The sequence below is a fragment of the Penicillium longicatenatum genome (genome assembly GCF_028827895.1).
Source record: "Penicillium longicatenatum strain IBT 33135 chromosome Unknown contig_11_segment0_segment0, whole genome shotgun sequence".
Classification (NCBI taxonomy): Eukaryota; Fungi; Ascomycota; class Eurotiomycetes; order Eurotiales; family Aspergillaceae; genus Penicillium; species Penicillium longicatenatum.
This window is the reverse complement of record NW_026643117.1, coordinates 1,157,557-1,176,761: the sequence shown is the minus strand read 5'-3', so window position 1 is coordinate 1,176,761 and position 19,205 is coordinate 1,157,557. Positions and strand designations below refer to the sequence as shown.

The 19,205-nt window shown below is 49.1% G+C and overlaps 2 protein-coding genes across 2 annotated transcripts; one reads left to right on the top strand and one right to left on the bottom strand.

The window, feature by feature from the left end:
* Positions 1-7,333: 7,333 nt before the first annotated feature.
* On the bottom strand, positions 7,334-8,357 carry N7484_000427 (60S ribosomal protein eL34). Its single transcript, XM_057110848.1, has 4 exons — positions 8,275-8,357; positions 8,192-8,205; positions 7,940-8,063; positions 7,334-7,740 (listed from the first exon to the last, which is right to left on the bottom strand). The coding sequence occupies exons 1-4, from the start codon at positions 8,296-8,298 to the stop codon at positions 7,552-7,554; spliced, it is 351 nt and encodes a 116-aa protein (XP_056978074.1). The 5' UTR covers positions 8,299-8,357; the 3' UTR covers positions 7,334-7,551.
* Positions 8,358-8,718: 361 nt separating this feature from the next.
* Positions 8,719-18,302, top strand: prp8 (U4/U6-U5 snRNP complex subunit PRP8; the record flags this gene model as incomplete). The annotated part of the gene is made up of 4 exons (XM_057110847.1): positions 8,719-13,518; positions 14,215-14,313; positions 15,610-15,767; positions 15,827-18,302. The coding sequence occupies 4 exons, from the start codon at positions 8,719-8,721 to the stop codon at positions 18,300-18,302; spliced, it is 7,533 nt and encodes a 2,510-aa protein (XP_056978073.1).
* Positions 18,303-19,205: the final 903 nt, after the last annotated feature.

The window sequence follows — 19,205 nt, the reverse complement described above, 5'->3', positions numbered from 1 at the left end:
TCCCACTTCCAAGGTTCATGGCGTCTGCACCGCATATCACCTTCTGGTGGCAGGGATTGACAATTGCCTAAGGAAAATCAAGGTGGTTGTTTGGTGTTGATGTGCCATCATCCTGCATTGTATAGAATATAATGCCTGCCACGCTCAGGTGTATCGCACAAGAATCAAGACCAAATCCCGGGGAAATATGTGCCCTAGTCGGCATCGATACCTTCCGAGAACACAGCCTTGGCATTAATAAGATGGCCTTCAATCAACGGTCCTGTCAGACCGAAGCAAATCCCTAACTGAGGGGCCACCAGACATATCCTTCTAGTCGACTGCAGCTGTCCACCTGCCACGAATGACGCAGGCAAGTATTGCTGGGGCCCCGGCTGCACCTAAATGATCATCCCGCTTCCCCACTTTCGCCCCCCGATCTTGGTAATCTCGATACATACGGCTCGCAGATCGCACAGATGTCGCACCGGGGCGCTCTCAACGAGTCATGACTTCGTCAAGTGAAGATGACATCTGCAACGTGGTAATCATAGCCAACAATCTTGCCACTGGAAAGGATCTATACCGTTTGTCCGAATACGCACGCACCGCGTGCGCCGGCCCATAGCTCCCCCCTGGAACGCGGCACGAGCTCCCCGGAATCAAAGATCGACAGAAGCGGGCGTCATCGGATCTACAGTCCGAGCCTTGGATACGGGTAATCCGATACGAGAGGCTCATACGGGTATCGACGAAGTGGACAGGGATTCTGTGACCAGTCGAGTAGGACGAAGCCGGATTAGCTTATCGCTACCCCCACTCTGTTCTCTCCTTTTTTTTTTCGTTACCACCATATGCTTCTTTGGGGATATTGCGGTCTTTACCTGGTACAGGATCTACTACCTACTGTGCTTGCCTTCAGGCATCTCCGCAGACGTCAGTGTGTAATTCTCAGCCACAGGAGATGACAGCTGCAATACCGTTCGCATGTCACGTCACCCAATGCACGGCGTTTTCGTGTCATTTCCTATTTACGGTCTGCCCCATCCTTGAACATGTCATGCTTGGGCGGAGTTCGGTTGCACAGTCGATCCGTAATCAATCTACACAAAACATATGTAGGACACTTAATTTATACCATATGGCATGATGGCATGATGGCATGATGGCATGATGGCATGATGTCAATTTCCAAGTACATATTCCTCCCCGAGCAAAGACATTGCTTCTTACTTTATCTGTAGCATCGGTCATTACCGGACTAAATTTTCATTCGATTTCCCTTCATCCCCTCATGGAAATGATCATCGAGCGGGTCTAAATCTGGTCTAGGTTGACCCGGGAGAATCGCACGCGCCTCTTCAACATGCTAGCTACCGAACTATTGGATTAAAGATCCACAATATGTCACGGATTTTTACTCGGAAAGAACTTCCAACCTGTCATGTTGATTTGACAGGAACGCTAATCAAAAACTTTGATTATGCATGCTTCGGCCTGGGAAGGACTAGTAACCTTGAACAGCCACTGACAAAGAAGTCTAGCCGGCGTTAGATTGACGCACGGACCCTGAGTCGGCGCCTCGGGTCTATTCGTGCCCAAACTCCTCCTTGTCTTACTGTATCGTATAGTCTTATGCATGTCGTACCCATGGCCATGGCGGTGGCGATCCTTCGTTGACACGATTGACGATTTCATTCCTGTGATCTCTCGCACTCACAGCCATCGTCCTTTCTTTCTTATTGCGGCTTAATTGTCATGCAGGCAAGTTCTATTGGCTCAATAGCTCGCTGCGGACAAAGATAGTTGACATTGTGTGGTTCTCCACTTTACCAAGGGATCGTAGTGCAGTACTAAGACCCTCTTTTTCCAATCGGGTCCATCCCACTCCCGTTGACATATCGCAAGGTTTGAAAAAGAATCCCACGCGGTCCACAACGACATGATTTTTCTTTCCGCTACGCATAAGGAAAATGAATATAAAATATTTAAAAAAAAATTTCAAAAGTGGTACTGAGTGCGATGTGCGGAATCCGGAAGCTAGATTCCATTCCTAATCGAGGCAAGGATTCCCAGTCACGGTTAACGACGGAATATGATTAGACAAAACGATCCAGCTGACAAATTTTCGACATGCACGATTGAAACAGGGGGGCGGTTAAGATCTAAGCATGGAAGTGCCGTGTGGAGGTACTAGAGGTACTAGCCAGTAGCGTTTCAGTGTTCGACAAGGGTTACTAGATGACCGGGTGCATAATCCTAATGTTTAAAGCCCGAGACAATGCTCTTTCTTCGGTAGGGAAGATCAGACATGCGTTTGAAAAAATTTTCAATCTGGAATACTGTCCACAACCCAAAATCCTGCAAAATCGAGGTTGGAAAAACCTGGGAAAAACCTGATGTTTTGACCACCTGTCATAACATACAACCTTAAAGTGAAAATTCAACATGACGGGCAGGTTCGAACCTAACTTCGCCTCATGGCCGGGGCCGTGCGACAGTCTTCCCTTTTTTTTATTATTTAAATTTAAATTTAAATTTAAATTTAAAAAAAAAAAAAAAAAAAAAAACCCTTTTTTTTTCCCTTGGCCCTGCAGTTGATCTGTGGCTGCATAGTACTTATGTCAGAGACTCCTGCCTATCTGAGATGCCTTAGGGAATGAAAGTCTGTGTACCTGCTGTGATCCCTCACAGTATTTGCCTCGGTTCGGTTCTTTACTGCCTGGCGGTGTGCGATGCCTCGTGATGACCATTTGCAGGACCTAATCATTAGCTGTAGAATCACGCACTTCACTACCTCGAATACGTAATATTTCTTCTACTGTGTGGGGCTTTGCTAATTTACCTGGTGCTGCTTTTATGAAAGCGTTTAGGGTCAGATTTACTGCGTAAGTATCAGTCCGACCTCACTCAGTCCAATGTCAATCACGTGAGACGCGAGGTTCTCTGAGCAGAGGCATCTACTGAGCACCCAATGCTCAGACTATACCCAAAGGGGCACTCCTATACTATTAAGCGTGCTTCCCAACCCTTCTTGTCATAATAATAATGACTGGGTTCTTGGAGTGCTAGCAGCGGGGTTGGTGAAGCGCTGGGGCGTATAAGATAATCGCCGGTCTAGAGATATCTCAACAATAGACTGTTGATTCGACGTCCCAAATAATGATGCTAGCAAGCATATTACCTATGTATGCTATGCAGCGGCTGGCCTCATGGAAGTATTTGAAGTAGAGTTTTACGGGTCTCTGTTCAAAATCATAAAGTCGGGACGCCTAGCTTCTAATGCCACATTAAGGTTGGCAAGGTTACACATATATGAGGACCAAATCTGTACGTGAAGACATTGATCCTTTCTATGGCGACTTTCAGGTTGATTTTTTGACCGAGTATTTTTGCAAGGCCCCCCTTGCGTCTATGTTGAAGCCTTTGTACCACCATAGCACAAGTACTATGTATTTTCTTTTTTTTTTTTTTCCGTTGTGGGTGTTTCGCTTTACGATGAACAGTCTTTGGGTAGATGAGTGGCTGATCACTTGTGAGGCGAAGAGGGGATTTCCTTTGATGCCTAATTCGTCTATTGACTCCTTGATGATGTTAACTTCCCGAGGTCAAGGGCAGAAAATTGAATCCCTCAGAATGTACGTAACAGTGAATCTACGGCGTGTACTTATCTAGCTTCCAGAAAAGCTTGGGATCGATGCAAACAGTGCATGATCACAGTCTCTCGACCGACATGGAAACTTACCACAAACGTGCTATTTAAAATTCTGATTGGCACACGTACACCCCTACGATACACATTTTGTATAAGATTGAAGAAAGAACCTTTGCACCCTTCCAAGGAGCTCAGCTACAGTATACTTTATGACGCCCAGTATGTTGAATCTTGCCTAATTCGTGAATTCTCCAATGCTTTCAGTGCGCCACATACCTACTATTCAATGTGATGTAGCACATATTGAGTATAGGGCCCATTGAGAGGTGCGGAGCTATACTGTAATTACTATGACTCAGGGGTCACGAGTTTATCAACCTTCAAGGAGCCCTGGCCCGTTGGAGAAGTCTCGCATTCTTCCCACGAGGTCTTCACTTTGCCTACTACATATCTATTACTTTTCACAACTCTGATAGGCCTATATTATCTTGCGATCTTCGCCAGGAAAGGCTCGGTACCTATGAACAGCGCTCCTGAATTTTTATTGATTGCACCATTTCCGGAACTCCGCAAATCAAGAAAAGCGCTGTATCTTGGGGTGACGCGACATCCGCCTGCGCAGCTTAGGAAAAATGTATCTAGGTATTCTCTAGGGGTTTTTGGTTTTTCTTTTTGTTTTTCTTTTTTACTGTCATGCTTGCTTCTTGGCAAAACTTTTAATCTTCGGAGTCATATCTATACTTAATGATGGAGCCTGTGAAATGCATTTTGTTTTGTGGCTTATAAATGTCCATATCACTACAACTCACTCCATAGTAAAAACAGCTATTGCTTTTTGCTTTTTGTGCTACGATCGACAGACGAGTGGATGATCACTTGTTGGGCTAATCAGGTGCCTCTACTGGCCCGTAGCTTTCGGCAAGGCTCGGTGATCATCAGATCGACATCATAGGGTGAGATCACTGTCTTTGACCCACGTGGGAAATATTATCCATAGGCGTACTGTGATATGATTAGCGCATGCGTGCCCTATTGTACAACCTTAGGATATACTATATATGCAGGGTCTCAGGTTAGATCTCAAGGATGCAGCTTTGCTGCTCAGCTATACGCTGTAATGATGAGTTCACCTCTACCCAATACAACCTTTTAATGATTGTCACATACTATCTATTTTGATGTTGCATATATTCAGCATAAGTTCACTAGCCTTAGGGAGAACAGCCATAATTGTTTTTGAACTCCCGTCCCACCTAATTAGAGACATATGGGTATATTGATATAGCCCCTCAGGGGCCAGAGCTTTAAGAGACCCATAACATTCTTCCCGCTTTTATCTTACCCACCATTTTTTTGAAACCGTGATACGCTTTCTTAGCTCTAAAATACCTATAATTAACTTGCTATTCTAGCTGGTAACGCTCAGTTCAGACACTGCGCCCGAAGTCTTATTAACTCACTACTAAATAGAACGAAAAAATATATTCCATTCCTCTCGCCCTGGTTCTTTCCACACATGCTGCTAGCAACCAGCCCTGTGGAGACAACAAAGAATGCGAAATTACATGCAAGGATGGAGAGTACCAAGTTGATTTGGAGGACGGCATGAGCTTTTTTTTCGCCTGCGAGTTGAAGGAGGAGGATAACGCGAGGTTTGATGTGTTGGATTGCACGGCCAAAAACCCACCAGGAAAACTCACCAAAAATGTGTGTGTGAGCAAACTTGGCGAGGAGTTTTGTAATATTTGTATTATGCCGCGTGGGAGTTATCAAGGAGTATTCCAGACTCAATGTGCGATTGCCGGCGGCAAATCGAGTACCGAAGCTAAGGACGTGTCTTATGAACACGCACGCAAGGCGGCCAGCTGCGATTAGGCTAAATGTATTTACTAGCACCTAAGGTTCTTTTAAAAATCCATTAGGATTGATGTTTTGTCTCATTCACCGTCTTTTCATGACCTCCATAAGCGGAAGTACTATTCTTGTGTCACGTGTTCATCACTCCAGGGTCACATGAATTGATGACATGCTATTTGGAATGACAATTGGAACTACTTGATGATGGCGGTCCGTTGAATGGAACTAGCGAAGTGCTTTTATTGAGGTGGGCTGACTGATCAGTGATGAATCAGCTCAGGCAAGAGTGGATCTGCTCGAGAATCAGGTGACGAGATTCGATCGCTTCGGGTAATAATCATGGAGGCCAGACCGCCCAGGCGTGTTCAGCTCTACTCAGCAAAAAGCGGCAAGATCTTAGCACTAAAGAGGCAAAACCGATGTAGGGAGTAAGAAGTAGGAATTGTCCTGTACGTCGGCAGCTTTTTTGCTTTTTTTTAACTTTTTGCCTGAATTTTCTGTGGGTGTAGTGGCAATTCTTCGAATGGTATAGCGATGCCCCATAGTTCATCGAAAATATATACATCGGATTATCAGGCAGATCCTGTTCGAACTTGCAAACACCCTGCCAAACCGACGTTCGTGGAACTATATCCACTTGCCTAGGTAGGTCGACTGCATGACGGCTAGTTGATTCCTTGGAATGCACCTGGACGAGACGAGGCCCAGTGGTTCTTCTACTATCCATAGTACATCGTACACATCCATTCTACGGCTCTGTGGGGCTTGTGTGCATTATTGCTGCGGCCCTGCGGACATCCGCCACACGAAGATTATAAGCAGAGCCGAGAGAACATTCTACTACATGGTATCATGTGTACAATACAAGAAATCCATTGCAACCTGATGTTTCACGCGAGATTGTACTGCGGAAACAATGCGGTCACGGCATGTGTAGCATTGCCTTACTGCCCAAGGCATCGTCATTCCGACGGGACTACGATCGCTTAAGATAGCCACTCTTTACCAAACACGAACACAAGAAGCGCCACGTAGCAGGAAAATCAGAGTAAGCGAAGTTTGAGTTTCAGGGGCAAAGATCCCACGTAGGACCTCCTATCGATGGTTCCGAGTGCGGTCGAGCCATAGAAGCCAAGTCTCTGCAGCTGCGGGCCAAATACAAACCTGCTGATACGTCTGCCGGGATAGGGGTCGGTCATGACGATTCAATTAATAAGACTTCGCCGATTGATATCGCTCTAGTCTATAATAAGCACTAAAATGGTAATTCGGTTGCTTCCCCGGTGATGGCGTCTCACTACCTGCTTCTTTAGCCTATCATATGTGTAACTTGTGGCGGTCTGGCCACGAGATTGATGACGCTGTCTGTTGACAATGTGGCTTAGATGTCTGCGCAACCTGCAGTGTAATGATAGAATTGTTGAGAAGGGTAGTGCCTGGTTTTTGTCGTGGTCGGAGGCGTTAGATATGTGTTTGGCATATGACTGGAACGGGGTCTAGACTTGTGACGAATTTGACACCTGCGGAACATCGGTGAAGAGATGCGGCTCTTCAAGGAGAATTTGGGGGTCTTTGGGATTTCCGCGGGTAAGAGGAAACTGGTTGAAAGATTGAAGCGGAGAGAACTGCAGCATTGAGAAAATTGCTAGTGATAAGTCCAGCATGGATATCCTTACCATGGACTGGCGATTCAGATACGTACTCTACGGTGTTCAGGGGTGATGCCATATACTCACACCCGGTCTATAGTCAAGACTGAACCCCGCAAGTATCATTGCGGGTTAATCTGAGACGGTACGGAGGGCAGAGCGAAAAGGTAGATAGAATGCAGGAAGTTGAGCAGAATGCCCAAGGCGAGAGAATGGGAACGAACGCATTGTGGGAATCAACTCATGAAGGTAATAATTTGGGTTTCATTTGCGTAGCCACGGCCCAACCTGAACTCGTGAACTAGCGGTTCCTGTCCATCGTTTTAGATTCTAAGAGAACCATTCCCAACCATTTTTTTCCGTAACGTCCGCTCCTCAAAAAAGACCAACACCGACGAAAATGGACTTTGCTTAGCGCTTGGCGGCCTTCTCCTGGGACTCCTTGAGGACCTTCTTGACGATCTTCTGCTCCTCAATCAGGAAGGCACGGACAATGCGGTCCTTGACGCAACCAGCGCAACGAGAGCCACCGTAGGCACGGCTGACGTTCTTCTTGGGGCGGGAGATCTGGGCGTACTCGCGGGGGCGGAGAGCGGGGACCTAGATTAAACCGTGTCAGTCGCCTCAATTCAATTGGGAGTAAGGACGATGCAGAGATTGTGTGAATTGTTGGCGGAGCGTAGAGAATTCTTTTCCGAGAGGGGTGCCTTTTCCGTCGGTCCCACATCCACCCACACCGCACAACACGACGCACAATGCCACATGCCGGGAATTAAAAATCAATTTCAGAGGTACTCACACCGGGGAGCTTGATGCCACAGTCACCGCACTTGGGAGCAGTACCCTTCTTCTTGAGGTGAAGGTACCGGAGCTCGCCACCGGGGGTCTTGATGATGCGCACCTTGTTGGACCGCGTGTTGTACCTATCGGGGAGAAATCGTCAATAAATCGCTCTGAATCGATGTAGCCAGTTCATCCTGATCATATCAAATGTCGAATCGAACGAAGAGAAGGCCTTGTGCGTAGGAACGGAATTTTTTCATGAACGTACGGGTTCCGGCGGCGCTAAAATTGAAAAGTCGATGTCAGTATTTTCGCAGAAAAACAGACTGATATAGATTCATGAGAACTCACGTATTGCAGTCTGTTGTTCACCATTTTGACTGTGTCGAACCTCGGTGGTCAAGAAGGCGTTGGTCGTCGTCGGGTTGTGAACGGTAAAATGTTCGAGTTGGACGGGTTTGTGTGGGTTTCGCTCTAGCGCAAATTTGGCGAGGCCACGCTAACCCCAATCGGGCCTAGCGCTATATGGAGCCGCCACCGGAAAGTTCCAAGTTCGAAAGGAGCAACTCAGCAAAGTTAGAGTGAGAGACGACCATTGGTGTACCCCCATCCCATACTCCTGGTCGGGTCGATTCTCTTTCTACGCGTTTTTGATCTGGTTTCTTCCTATTGTCCTTGTTTTTGTTCATCATTATCCCCCACCGGTCGATGATCTCCGACGTGATCTGACGCGACTCTTGACCCCAACTCACGCAGAAGGGAGGGTGGACACTCCCCCCATCGACATCCACAATCATGGCATCATTGCCTCCTCCCCCTCCTCCAGGATGGAGTGCAGCGCCCTCATCATTGCCGATGGCGCCGCCGCCGCCTGGATATCAGCCACCTGCCGACCCGAACGTCGCAAAGTTTGCGCAGAAGAAGCATGAATGGCTGCGAACACAACGCAGTCGCTTCGCAGAGAAGCGCAAAGGTGGATTCGTACAGACCCAGAAGGATGATTTGCCTCCGGAGCATTTGCGAAAGATCGTGAAGGATATTGGCGATGTGTCGCAAAGAAAATTTACCAATGAAAAGCGAAGCTATCTGGGAGCGTTGAAGTTTATGCCTCACGCCGTCATGAAGCTTTTGGAGAACATGCCGATGCCCTGGGAGTCCGCAAGAGAAGTCAAGGTACTTTACCATGTCAACGGTTGTCTGACTCTGGTGAACGAGACCCCGCGCGTCATCGAGCCGGTTTTCCACGCCCAGTGGGCCACTATGTGGATGTGTATGCGTCGTGAGAAGAGTGATCGTCGGCACTTCAAGCGAATGCGCTTCCCTCCATTTGATGACGAGGAGCCGCCTTTGTCGTGGTCTGAAAATATTGAGGATGTCGATCCTCTGGAGCCAATCCAAATGGAGCTTGACGAGGAAGAAGATGCGGCAGTCTACGATTGGCTTTACGACCACCGACCCCTCCTAGATACCCCCCATGTCAATGGACCGAGTTATAAGAGTTGGAATCTGTCGTTGCCACAGATGGCCACTCTCCACCGTCTGAGTCACCAGCTTCTGAGCGATGTCGTGGATCAGAACTACCACCACATGTTTGACTTGAACAGCTTTTTCACAGCAAAGGCCCTCAATGTCGCCATCCCCGGTGGACCCCGCTTCGAGCCTTTGTACAAGGACATTGACCCTAATGATGAGGATTTCAGCGAGTTTAACGCTATTGACCGCATCATTTTCCGTGCCCCGATCAGAACCGAATACCGCGTTACCTTCCCTTTCTTGTATAATACCCTTCCGCGGAGTGTCAAGGTCGCCTGGTATTCTCACCCCCAGGTGGTCTATGTCCGTACCGAGGATCCCAACCTCCCCGCCTTCTACTTCGACCCTGTCATTAATCCCATTTCCTCCCGCTCGGTTGCTCCGAAGAACATCACTATCAGCCACGAGGATGAGCTTTTCGGTGAAGGCAACAATGAAGACGATTTTGAGCTTCCAGGAGAGGTCGAGCCTTTCTTTGACGATGAAGAGCTTTACACACCGGACACCGCATCTGCGATCGCTCTGTGGTGGGCCCCCCATCCGTTTGATAAGCGGTCCGGAAAGATGGTGCGTGCTCAGGATGTGCCGCTTGTAAAGCAGTGGTATTTGGAACACTGCCCGCAAGGCCAGCCCGTCAAGGTCCGCGTCTCTTATCAAAAGCTGCTCAAGACGTACGTCCTTAACGAGCTGCACAAGAGCAAACCCAAGGCTCAGAGCAAGCAAAACCTTTTGAAGACACTTAAGACCACCAAGTTCTTCCAGCAGACGACTATCGATTGGGTTGAGGCTGGTCTGCAGGTCTGTCGTCAGGGTTTCAACATGCTTAACTTGTTGATTCACCGCAAGAACTTGACTTACCTGCACTTGGATTACAACTTCAACCTGAAACCAGTGAAGACTTTGACAACCAAGGAGCGGAAGAAGTCTCGTTTCGGAAACGCTTTCCACTTGATGAGAGAAATTCTTCGCTTAACGAAGTTGATTGTCGACGCCCAAGTCCAGTACCGTTTGGGCAACATCGATGCCTTCCAGCTTGCTGACGGTATTCTGTATGCCTTCAACCACGTTGGTCAGTTGACCGGTATGTACCGATACAAGTACAAGCTGATGCACCAGATCCGTTCTTGCAAGGATTTGAAGCATTTGATCTACTACCGTTTCAACTCTGGTCCTGTCGGTAAAGGACCTGGCTGCGGTTTTTGGGCTCCTGCTTGGCGAGTCTGGTTGTTCTTCATGCGCGGTATCATTCCCCTCCTCGAGAGATGGCTTGGAAACTTGCTCTCTCGTCAATTCGAGGGTCGTCATAGCAAGGGTGTCGCCAAGACTGTTACCAAGCAGCGTGTGGAGTCCCATTTCGATCTGGAGCTCCGTGCATCTGTCATGGCTGATCTTATGGACATGATGCCTGAGGGTATCAAGCAAAACAAGGTTAATGTTGTTCTGCAGCATTTGTCTGAAGCTTGGCGATGCTGGAAGAGTAACATCCCTTGGAAGGTTCCTGGCTTGCCCGCTCCTATTGAGAACATCATTCTTCGATACGTGAAGAGCAAGGCTGACTGGTGGATTTCTGTCGCCCACTACAACCGTGAGAGAATTCGTCGGGGTGCTACTGTTGATAAGACCGTGGCAAAGAAGAACTTGGGTCGTCTCACCCGCCTCTGGCTCAAGTCCGAGCAAGAACGCCAGCACAACTACCTCAAGGACGGTCCTTATGTCTCATCCGAGGAGGCTGTGGCTATCTACACAACAATGGTTCATTGGTTGGAGTCGCGCAAGTTTTCGCCGATTCCTTTCCCCAGTGTATCGTATAAACATGACACCAAGATTCTCATTCTGGCCCTTGAGCGCCTTCGCGAATCATATTCCGTGAAGGGCAGACTCAACCAGAGTCAGCGTGAGGAACTTGCCCTGATCGAACAAGCTTACGACTCCCCTGGAACCACATTGGCTAGAATCAAGCGTTTCCTCTTAACCCAGCGAGCCTTCAAGGAGGTCGGCATTGACATGAATGATAATTACAACAACATCAACCCCGTTTACGATATTGAGCCTATCGAGAAGATCACCGATGCCTACTTGGACCAGTATTTATGGTACCAAGCAGAGCAGCGTCACTTGTTCCCTGCCTGGATCAAGCCTTCTGATTCCGAGGTGCCACCCCTTCTGACCTACAAGTGGACCCAGGGTATCAACAACTTATCCAATGTTTGGGAGACTGCTGATGGCGAGACCAACGTCATGATTGAGACCGATCTCGCAAAGGTCTACGAGAAGATGGATCTTACCCTCTTGAACCGTATGCTTCGTCTGATTATGGATCACAACTTGGCGGATTACATCACTTCCAAGAACAATGTCCAGCTTAGCTACAAGGATATGAATCATACCAACAGCTATGGTTTGATCCGTGGTCTCCAGTTCTCTGGCTTCGTGTTCCAGTACTATGGTATGATGATTGATTTGCTGCTTCTTGGCCTGCAGAGAGCCAGCGAAATGGCAGGTCCCCCCGCCAGCCCCAATGACTTCCTGCAGTTCCGCGACCGGGCTACTGAGACCAGGCATCCCATTCGTCTGTACACTCGTTACGTTGATAAGATCTGGGTTTTCTTCCGTTTCAAGGCAGACGAGTCCCGGGATCTTATTCAACGTTTCTTGACCGAGAACCCCGATCCCAACTTCGAGAATGTTATCGGCTACAAGAACAAGAAGTGCTGGCCGCGTGACTGCCGAATGCGCTTGATGCGTCACGATGTCAACCTTGGACGTGCTGTTTTCTGGGATTTGAAGAACCGTCTTCCCCGATCCATCACTACCATCGAATGGGATGACACCTTTGCCAGTGTGTACAGCAAAGACAATCCCAACCTGCTCTTCTCCATGAGTGGTTTCGAAGTCCGAATCCTTCCCAAGATTCGCAACCAGAATGAAGAGTTCTCTGTCAAGGACAGCGTTTGGTCTCTCGTAGACAATTCCACCAAAGAACGCACAGCACACGCCTTCCTCCAGGTCACCGAGGAAGACATTCAGAAGTTCAACAACCGCATCCGTCAGATTCTTATGTCTTCTGGATCAACGACCTTCACTAAGATCGCTAACAAGTGGAACACGGCACTCATTGCCCTCTTCACTTACTACCGTGAGGCTGCAGTGTCGACCGTCAATCTTCTCGACACTATTGTCAAGTGTGAGACCAAGATCCAAACTCGTGTTAAGATTGGTCTTAACTCCAAGATGCCTTCTCGTTTCCCACCGGCTGTGTTCTACACGCCCAAGGAGCTTGGTGGTCTCGGTATGATTTCAGGATCTCATATTCTCATCCCCACCAGTGACAAGCGTTGGTCAAAGCAGACAGACACAGGTATCACTCATTTCCGTGCGGGTATGTCGCATGATGAAGAGACACTGATCCCTAACATCTTCCGTTACATCATTCCTTGGGAAGCCGAGTTCATTGATTCCCAACGTGTGTGGATGGAGTACTCTCAAAAGCGTATGGAGGCGCAGCAGCAGAACCGTCGTCTGACTTTGGAGGATCTTGAGGACAGCTGGGACCGTGGTCTTCCTCGTATCAACACTCTCTTCCAGAAAGATCGCAGCACTTTGAGCTTTGATAAGGGTTTCCGTCTTCGTGCCGAATTCAAGCAGTATCAGCTTATGAAGAGCAACCCATTCTGGTGGACTAGCCAAAGACATGATGGTAAACTTTGGAACTTGAATGCCTACCGAACTGATGTCATCCAAGCTTTGGGTGGTGTGGAGACAATTTTGGAACACACCTTGTTCAAGGCAACCGCTTTTCCATCTTGGGAGGGCCTGTTCTGGGAGCGAGCTTGTCTTGCCGCGGGTACGGAATTACTGCGCTACGATGGCACCAAGGTCAATGTTGAGGACGTCAAAGAGGGTGACGAGCTTCTCGGCCCTGATGGCACGCCACGCCGTGCATTCAACATCGTCAATGGAAAAGACCGCCTGTACCGCATCAAGATTGGTGGAAGCAAGGAAGATCTTGTCGTGACACCGAATCACATCTTGGTTTTCCACCGGGAAACGAGAGCCAGAAATGTGTACAAGGGTCTGTCCATCCAAGGCCAAGCTGATCGATTCACCGAGCGGTTTGGTGAATTCCCCGTGCCAAGCTCTAGTCCCGCCGGCGCTGGTCGGCCCAACAACTTGGTGAAGCAGCGCGATGATTTTGTGTCAGCTTTGAAGAGCGCGATAGCTTGGATCCTCACCGCTGAGCGAAGCAGCAATGGCGCCAATGTGATCCGGAATGCCCTTAACGGGACCATAGGACTCACCACGCTGGCTGAGTGCTACCAAGTGAAGAATCCTCAAAGCAAAGGATCCTACTTCACATTCGCTTGGGGAAATCCGGATCGTCCGGGGCTGAAAGGTCACTGCGACCATCCGCCTCAATTCTTCTCGACGAAGGAGGATGCATTCGCAGCAGCGGTTTCTAAGAGTCGGGAGCTTCATTCACAGGGCGATGTCACTCTAGCTACGCTTCATTCGCGGTTCATGGCTAAATCCGCAAATGGCAAAGGTGGAGAACTTCGGGTAGATGCCAATCTGCCCAACATCTTCCTGTTGTGGAACAATAATGGTTCCAAGCTGAAGATCCGGGTGTACTGTTCTCGGGATTACAAGAAGTATGCCCGTAGCTATGCATTTGATTCCATGCCAAATCCGGATTCTCAATCCCACGCTGGAAGCGATTTGCCGGATGTTTCCGTCGCTGATCGTTGGGAAACCGTGGAGATGACTGCTGCTGCTTTCGCTGAGCTGGATCCTAAGGAAAGATCCTATTACAGACTTTTCCGAGCACCAGGATTCGAGCTGCCCGAGCAGGATGTGCCGGTGGATCCATATTTCCTTGGATTGTGGCTTGGTGATGGATCTCGCTCCCGCGCCACGATTACCAACAATCATGAGACGCCAATCCGTGAGTTTCTCGTGGCGCACGCAGCTGAATTGGATATGCATCTCTCTTGGTACAGTCCACTGGCTTACGCCACCGTGGCGAGGCAGCGTTCAACGAAGGGTCTCCCTTTGGTTCATGAGGATGAGGTTGATCGTCCCGCTCGTCGCCAAGCTAGGGCAACGATTCGCAAGCAGCGTCTCGAGGCGATGGAATCCATGCCGCTTACGGAATCACTTGGCCAAGCTAAGCGAAATCTGCCATCCAGCGTGGAGTCTACCCCTCGCCATAAGCGCCAGGCTTTGTCTGCGGTCCGCGATGACCATTCTCGCAGTGTCTCTATGGTACCTGAATCAATCATTAGTGACACCAAGCCGGATATTCCGGATCCAGAGCTGGATCCAGAGTCGGAAGAGGAGAATGCTTCGATTCCGGACAACGCTCTTGAGTTCGGTTTCCCTGCCCTTGCCGGCAATGTCGATGTGCTCAGCCAGCTGAGCGTTGATTCGGAGCTCACCAAGCTGGCTTCTCAGCTCGAGGAGCAATGCGGGAATCCCGCCATGGATGATCAGTTTGATCTCGAGATGTTCGACTTGGACAGCGAGGATGAAGGCGATGACGCTGTGATCCCGATCGAGGAAGAGCACGAGCAATCTCTGCTTGGCAGTCAAATCGCAGATAGCCAACGGTCCGCAGAGAGCGGGGATTCCGGTACTCGTCGCAGAAAAACTCGTCTCAGGATCGGCCAGCGAATGTACGGCGAGCTGGCTGAGCACGAGGAGATTCAGTTGGTCAGTGACATCTGTCCCCAAGCTGAACTGTCGAGTCACGCCAAGCCAACCGGTTCGCGCTCCAATATGAATCCACTCTTGGATGCGCTGAGAAAGTTGGGGGTTACGACGAGCCCTGGACAAACCGGACAGGAAGCTGACACCAAGCACATTCCTTTGGATTATCTTCGCAATTCCAGATCGGTTCGTCTTGCGGTCCTAGCCGGGCTTATCGACAGCGATGGTTGGTACGTATATCCGGAAAATATGCTTGGCTTTGCGCAAAGCGAGGCTTTGCACTCCAAGCTATTCTGGGATACAGTAGGCTTGGCGCGATCGTTGGGATTGAGTGTGTGGACGAAGCGCCGGTTAATGTGGGTTCCATCTCATAAAAAGAAGGTCAATATGCTGTTCGCACAGATCTTTGGAGATGTGAAGGAGGTTCCCTGCTTGCTGGCTCGCAAGAAGGCCGCTGAGCGGATAATTCCTCAAACGCATAGCTTCATGGTGAAGGATATCAGTCTGGAATCCGAAGCCACAGCTTGGGCTGGATTTCGAGTAGATAAAGATCAGCTTTATCTGCGCCATGACTATTTTGTCCTGCATAACAGTGGATTTGAAGAGTGAGTCTCCTATTTTAACCTTTTTGAAGTTATAAATTGCTAACTTTTGCGTTTTATAGGTCCATGAAATTCAAGAAGCTCACCAATGCTCAGCGCTCCGGTTTGAACCAGATTCCTAACCGTCGATTCACTCTCTGGTGGTCTCCGACTATCAACCGGGCGAACGTCTATGTTGGTTTCCAGGTCCAACTGGATCTGACTGGTATTTTCTTGCACGGTAAGATTCCAACCCTGAAGATCTCCTTGATCCAGATCTTCCGAGCCCACTTGTGGCAGAAGATTCACGAGTCCGTGGTTATGGACTTGTGTCAGGTGTTTGACCAGGAATTGGAGCAACTTGGAATCGAGGCTGTTCAGAAGGAAACGATTCACCCTCGTAAATCCTACAAGATGAACAGTTCTTGCGCCGATATCCTCCTCTTTGCTACCAACAAATGGAATGTCACCAGGCCCTCCGTGCTGTTTGACACTAAGGATGTTTATGAGCCCACGACCACAAACAAGTTCTGGCTTGACGTGCAGTTGAGATACGGTGACTACGACTCTCACGACATCGAACGTTACACTCGTGCCAAGTACCTCGATTACACCACTGACAGCATGAGTATCTACCCATCCGCGACTGGTCTTATGGTTGGTATCGATCTTGCCTACAATCTCTACTCCGCTTTTGGCTCGTACTTCCCGGGTCTGAAGACCTTGATTCAACAAGCCATGGCCAAGGTCATGAAGGCCAACCCTGCCCTGTATGTCTTACGAGAGCGTATTCGCAAGGGCCTGCAGCTGTATGCTTCGGAAAGCAACCAGGAGTTTCTGAACTCCCAGAACTACTCGGAGCTTTTCAGTCCCCAGATTCAGTTGTTCATTGACGACACTAATGTCTACCGTGTTACCATTCATAAGACGTTTGAGGGTAACCTGACTACGAAGCCTATCAACGGTGCCATCTTCATCTTCAACCCTCGCACCGGACAATTGTTCCTGAAGATCATTCACACAAGTGTCTGGGCCGGTCAGAAGCGTTTGGGTCAACTTGCCAAGTGGAAGACCGCTGAAGAAGTCGCGGCTCTCATTCGATCCCTGCCCGTGGAAGAGCAACCGAAACAACTTATTGTCACTCGCAAGGGCTTGCTTGATCCTCTTGAGGTCCATTTGCTCGATTTCCCCAATATCTCCATTCGTGCCTCTGAACTTCAACTGCCTTTCCAGGCGGCTATGAAGGTCGAGAAGCTTGCCGATATGATCCTCCGCGCCACTGAACCCCAGATGGTTCTCTTTAACTTGTACGATGAATGGCTGAAATCCATCTCCCCGTACACTGCCTTCTCTCGATTGATCCTGATTCTGCGTGCTCTCCACGTCAATATTGACAAGGCGAAAATCATCCTTCGACCCGATAAGAGCGTCATCACCCAAGAGCACCACATCTGGCCGTCTCTTTCTGACGAGGACTGGATCAAGGTCGAAGTGCAGCTGCGTGATCTGATCCTGAACGATTACGGCAAGAAGAACAACGTGAACGTGCAGAGTTTGACCAGTAGTGAAGTGCGAGACATCATTCTGGGTATGGAGATTAGTGCGCCGTCCTTGCAGCGACAGCAGGCGGCGGAGATTGAGAAGCAACAGGAAGAAGCGAAGCAACTCACCGCTGTGACCACCAAGACCCAGAACGCTCGGGGCGAGGATATCATTGTGACCACCACTTCCCAGTATGAGCAGCAGTCCTTCGCTTCGAAGACGGAGTGGCGCACTCGCGCTATCGCAACATCCAATCTTCGAACCAGATCAAACAACATCTATGTGTCGTCCGATGACGTTCGTGATGAGGGCTTCACCTATGTCATGCCGAAGAACATCCTTAAGCGATTCATCACCATTGCGGATCTCCGGGTTCAGGTCACTGGATACATTTACGGTAGTTCACCGGCCGACAATGACCAAGTCAAGGAGGTCCGTACTATCGTCATGGTTCCTCAGGTTGGAAACACTCGGGACGTCCAGTTGCCGCACGAACTGCCTCAGCATGACTACCTCAACGGCCTGGAGCCGCTGGGCATCATCCACACCGTCTCTGGTAACGAACCACCTTACATGTCTGCGGCAGATGTTACACAACACGCTCGTCTCATGAACTCCCACCCATCATGGGACAAGCGGACGGTGACTATGACCGTTTCATTCACTCCTGGATCGGTGTCACTTGCCGCTTGGGGACTCACCCCCCAGGGTTACAAATGGGGTGCTGAGAACAAGGATATGACCTCGGACCAACCGCAAGGCTTTTCCACTGACATGGGCACCAAGTGTCAGCTGTTGCTCAGTGACCGAGTGCGTGGGTACTTTTTGGTGCCTGAAGATAACTTGTGGAACTATAGTTTCATGGGTAGCTCGTTCGGCAGCGTTGAGAAGCGACCGATCTATGTCAAGATCGACACTCCGCTGCGATTCTACGATGACCAGCACCGACCTTTGCACTTCCAGAACTTTGCCGAGTTGGAAGATATCTGGGTTGACCGGTCCGACAACTTCGAGTAAGAGAGTTTATTGGTGGGCGTTAAGAAAAAGCCATGACCCCTTTTTTTGTGTCATTCGGGGCGTCTGTATTCTTATTGTATCTTTTTTTTTTTTGAAGTAGTTGCTGTGTATTATGACAATCTTAATTCCATGTATTGGACGAAAGTATTAGAACCAAGATCTGGTGTAGATGACCAATCTTAGGCTGATCTCCTCTAGCGTTGTTTCTGATTGATCAAAGCCCCTTAGCGTGGAACAGAAAGAAAAATAATTCCAGGCGACATTACAACGCACAGATCGGCCATGACCAGGGGTTACAGTATCCAAACCTTCCCTCCGCTCTTCGCTTTCTATTCACAAGCGTTCCATGAGCTCCGGTAATCGCCCCGTAACGCGCTTACTGATGGTCATCAGGCCATGCACCATCGGCCGGGTCACCGAAGTCTGATCATTTTATATGTCGCAGGGGTTATCCAACAAGCAACGCTAAAACCACATAGGCTGATATGCCGGGGAGGGGACGCATGAGACAATGCATCCAAGCACATTACAGGTCGAAGCTCCTGCAGCTAGTCAAGCCCAGTAACCCGGCTCTCAGCTCTGCCCCCTCTCACCCGCGCTATTTGCTATCGATGAAAACATGCGATTCGAGCGGGGATGGTACAACATGCATCTCGTATCTTGCCGCATTGTAGGGGAACTTTGGGAATCGATTCCTTCTTCTCTCTTTTGTTCTCTTCTCTTCTCTTCTCCGTTTCATCGCGAACGAACTATCCTGTCCAAATATCAAAGGTCAGAGCGCTTAATCACTAGACTGTCAGATTCATTTATGAACCCGTGTCGGCACGTTCGGTGACCCTTCTAGCTTTCTTTTCTGCACGATGGCGCTTTTAGACTGGCGCCGAAAAGAATCCTGCCCCTGGT

Excerpts from the sequence above, each read along its gene's own strand:
- N7484_000427 (XM_057110848.1), bottom strand. The coding sequence starts at position 8,298 with ATGGTGAACAACAGACTGCAATAC. Across the intron at positions 7,741-7,939 it reads GTGGCATCAAGCTCCCCGGT|GTCCCCGCTCTCCGCCCCCG; the intron begins GTGAGTACCTCT and ends GGTTTAATCTAG.